The sequence below is a fragment of the Myodes glareolus genome, chromosome X (assembly GCF_982192425.1).
Source record: "Myodes glareolus chromosome X, mMyoGla1.1, whole genome shotgun sequence".
In the NCBI taxonomy this organism is placed as follows: Eukaryota; Metazoa; Chordata; class Mammalia; order Rodentia; family Cricetidae; genus Myodes; species Myodes glareolus.
This window is the reverse complement of record NC_142053.1, coordinates 128,623,111-128,627,498: the sequence shown is the minus strand read 5'-3', so window position 1 is coordinate 128,627,498 and position 4,388 is coordinate 128,623,111. Positions and strand designations below refer to the sequence as shown.

The 4,388-nt window shown below is 41.6% G+C and overlaps 1 protein-coding gene across 1 annotated transcript; it reads right to left on the bottom strand.

The window, feature by feature from the left end:
- Positions 1 to 585: 585 nt before the first annotated feature.
- Foxr2 (forkhead box R2) lies at positions 586 to 4,109 on the bottom strand. Its single transcript, XM_085684556.2, has one exon. It carries the CDS (start codon positions 3,797 to 3,799, stop codon positions 2,891 to 2,893), a length of 909 nt encoding a protein of 302 aa, XP_085540682.1. The 5' UTR covers positions 3,800 to 4,109; the 3' UTR covers positions 586 to 2,890.
- Positions 4,110 to 4,388: the final 279 nt, after the last annotated feature.

Here is a 4,388-nt window from a genome sequence, read left to right as displayed (position 1 = left end):
AATAAAAGGTGGAGATTTGGTAGATTTAACAGAAATCCTTATACTGTTTTTTGTAGACGATGAAGATGACAAATGCTCTCCAGGTTAAAAATAAAGCATGGGTTGGGGAGACATGGCTCAGAGGTTAAGAACACTTCCTGCACTTCTAGAGGCCCTAAGTTCGATTCCCAGCACCCACATGGCAGCACACTACTGCCTCTAATTCCAGTTCCAGGGGATCCTAGGCCTCTGGCCTCCCAGGGTACTGCATTTGTATGCACATTCCCCCACCTATATCATTAAAAATAATAAAAGTAAATTTTAAAGCATAAAATGAGGAGTATAAACGTGATACTTATCTGATTCTTATTGAAGGCAATTCTCAGTGCTGGGGGATGGCTAAGTGGGTTAAAGCACTTCCTGATCCAGTGAGAGACCCAGAGTTCAAATCCCCAAAATCTTACACAAATACCAGATGGGTGTAGCAGCCTGCCTATAATTCGAGCCTCAGAAGCAGAAGAAAGGGCATTCACAGAGCAAGCTAGCAGGCAAGGCTAGTCAAATTCGTGATACCTACATTTGAGTGAGAGACTGAAGCTCAGTGTAAAAGGTGAATGAGTGCCTGAGGATGATTTCAGATATCAACCCTGGGCATCCATGTGTGTATGTCAGCATGCACATGGGAGAGTGGTCTTAAAATGAGACAAATGAAACCTATTGATAACACTCTTTAGCAGAACATAATCCTATGCCAACTGTATATCTGTTTTTCCATTCTGTTTAATTTCAAAGGGCTCAAATAAATAAGAGAAACTCAGTGACTCCAGAATCATCTGAGGCGAGTGACTGCTTCATTCATGGAGCCAGAGCAGAAGGAAGGACCAGAGCCACTCCAGGGATGGAAAACCTAAAGGTGTCAGGTTGCAAACAATGGTTGACTTCCGAAAATGGATGTTTCTCTCCATAGGAAATGTACAAAGAGGGTCTATGAAGAGTGTCACTTGTGGAAAGCACAGAACGGACACATCAAGGATCATGCTTCTAAGGAAAAGGCTTCTGAGTTTCAGCACAGCATCTTCCACTCAGAAGTGTCCATTTTGTGAAAGCCAAGAAAAAAACATGAAGTCTTTTAGCTAGAAAATGTTATTTCCCGCGTGTCCTGTCAACATTTTCAAAGTAACTGTGATACAGAAGCAGCATTTACAATTACTTTCAGAAATAATTTTGTTTGATTATTCACCCTTCGCAATTAAACCGAAGCAGTTTTTGTCTACTGTAGTAAGTCATTAAAATCTCCCTTATTGTAATCATATTAAATTAGCTGCTTTTATGTTGTACAGACATTTTAATACTCTCATTGAATACTTGGCAACTAAATACATATTTAAAAGCTATTCTCTAGATGTTAGCATATATTTAAAAATGCATTAACACAAAAGGCAAAAAACTACTTAAATTTAATGAACTTAGTACCTACAAAAATGAATTTTGAAATTAGAAAGCCAAAAGCTGAAGTATTTGTTATGTTGGTATTTTATTTGTGCTTTTTAGCAATGTACAAATTATGTCTTTAGTACTGTAGAGCCCTAAACACCAAAGTACAACTTACAAGCTGTTTGCTTAGCTTTAATACAGTGACTCAGGGCTCTAGTGTATGTATAGTTCTAGAATTCGCCAAACACCTGGCTAACAGGATTCACACTGTTGCCCCTATAATGTTTCTTCACCATTTTATGTGTTCAGTGAATTCCCATTTATTCTTCAAACCTAACTCAAAAGGCACTTCAATTTTAATGCTTTCCTGTTTCCAGGAAGGATGTCTCCCTGTTTCCATGGCAACTTCCCACCTCTTTTTAATTACACATAAATTATCTAGGCTTCACAAATGTGTGTTTGCATTTAACACCTAAAGATGGACCTTACATTTTCTCAAATAAAGTTTGGTGAAAAACACGAATGAGCACCATACATTGTCATCAAAAAGCTTAGAATTAATACAGAAGCAATTTAAAGACTTTCAATATTCAAACAAATAACAGCTGCCTGCATTTGTCACTACTAGAGCTGGATAGCAAGAGAACAAAGCTGTTAGGTCACTCCAAAAGAATATGCAATCGATGAATGGTAGAGGGGGATATTTAAGTCTCCAGATTTTAAACACCAAGTCTAGCTCTCTTTATGCACATATACCTTCACATGGCACCCAAGGTTCACGTAGCCTGGGTTTATTTTGCATTTTTCCTTTATATTTCATAGTTTATTCCAATAAACATAACATGCTCTTCTATCCTTAGCTTGTCTGTCATCATTCCTAAGATTTTCTGTCTCTGCCCAAAACAGAGCAATTGCAGCTGTCGTGGAACTTTCCATCATTCTACATCTGGATTTAATCTCTGCCCTATCTGTAGCTGCCTCTGACTACTTAAGAGTGGCTAGAGATAGGCTTGGCACTAATCAAACAGGGTAGGATTATGAATAAGTAAAGGTTAGTCCGGTACAGTAAGCAGGGCACTGTTCCAGAAAGTGAGCAATTGTACTTCAAAGACGAAAGAGGAGGATGGGGAGATGGCTCAGCAGTTAAAGTGCTTGCCATGCAAGCAGGAGGAACTGCGTTCAGATCCCCAGAGCCAGACTGGGTGGACATGAGGACCTGCTTACAATCCCAGCCTTTGGAAAGCAGAGAGAAGGTGAAGGGATCCTAGCAAGCTGGCTAGTAAAACGAACAGTATCTATAAGCTCTAGGTTTGACTGAAAGACCCTACTTCAAAGAATAAGGTGGAAGAGCGATGGAAGAAAATTCTTGATGTCAACCTTGGGCCTCCACACACATGTGCCCACACACACAAAAGCATGCATACGCACACTTACACACACACACACACACACACACACACACGAAAAGAAGAAAACATTAAAGATGAAAGAGTAGGTCTATCAGTTCTGGTTGGCGCATGCACTGCTTAATGCTCTCCTTTCGAGCATAGGCCAAGACACGGGTGTCCTCCTGAAAGAAGCGGTGTCCCTCGTCAGTGAGTTTCCAGAGGAAAGAGCGAGGTTTTCCATCTGTCTCCTCTTCAACGGGGACTGGCACTTTTTCAAAGCAGGTCAGGGAACAGAGATTGTGGCGAATAGTGTTTTTCCAGCCTTCTGGTGCAGTTCGGAAATAGGGGAAATGTTGTCGAGTAAAATTGTAGATCTGTTGCACATTGAGGCCACAGGTAGGGCTGCTTTTTAATGCTAGGGCAACTAGATGGCTGTAGTTGAGAGGAGGGCGTGGCCAGGACTCCCTGTCCTGGTGTGGGTCAAGGTACAGTGTGTGCTTCTTGGTGTATTTGTTAGAGGATGTGCATTCCTGTTCCTCAGTCTCCTCGTCTTTGCAAACAGGGCCAGTGGATAAAACGGGCAGCCTTTGTTGCTGACAATGCTCAGTGTGGAGAACAGACAGGGATTGTAACACCCTCTGAGTCCCTAAGCAGCTAGACTCGTCAGTCTTTGGGATTGGTGCACTTGGCAGAACTTTATGACTGGGATTTGGAACCTCTTTGCTGTTGGCGGGGTACACGATGTTGGGATTCACCCACATCCACAAGCTGGGTTCCGTGGGAGGATCATCATCATCAGGATTGGGTGTTCTCTCCTGAGGCAGCGCTGGTGGTTTTAGCAGTTGAACTTTGTATTTGACAAGACACTGCTCAGCGAAAGAGCACTGATCTGTGGTACAAGGCAGGAAAAATTCATTCCCCATGTCCCATTCCAGCATTCCGGGGACTTGACCATGGAGACTGTACCAAAAGTCCCGATCTTTTAGCTTTACATCCATCTTTACAAGAGAGATAGATGGAGGAAAACTTTCAAACTGTAAAGTCTCTCTGGCACTTTGGAAAGTTTTTGTTTATTTGTTTGTTGTTTTTGTTTTGGCTAGGGCACTATTTAACACAAGATGTCTCAGCTATAGTGCGATCTATGAGTAGGTCTGCTGGGAGTGCTCTCACGAGGGCACTGATACTTCACTGATCAGAAGTCTGGCTCAGAGAAGCCTTAGCTTTCTGGAACACAGCTCAAAACAGTAAACGAGAAGATCATTTTAGCACAAAAACCTGCTTTCCAACTTTTCCCAGTGTTTTCTCACTGTTGACCACAAAAGGTGTCTTGATAGATCTGTAAGATAACATGGTACATATTATTAACCGTATGTTACAGATATGGGAACTGACATTTACAGAATATTTGGAACTGCATACCTAAATAGATATAGGACAGCTGGATCTATACTCCTTTCTTAGCCTTTCACAATACCCATGGCCTGCTGATCTATTCAATGTACTACATAGAGTAGGCACAAAACTGAGTTGTAGTGTTGACTACAACACTCTGTACCTACAAGAAGGCTGCCCATTAGACTCACTCAA

Coding starts and splice junctions, on each gene's coding strand:
- Foxr2 (XM_085684556.2), bottom strand. CDS start 3,799: ATGGATGTAAAGCTAAAAGATCGGGACTTTTGGTACAGTCTCCATGGT.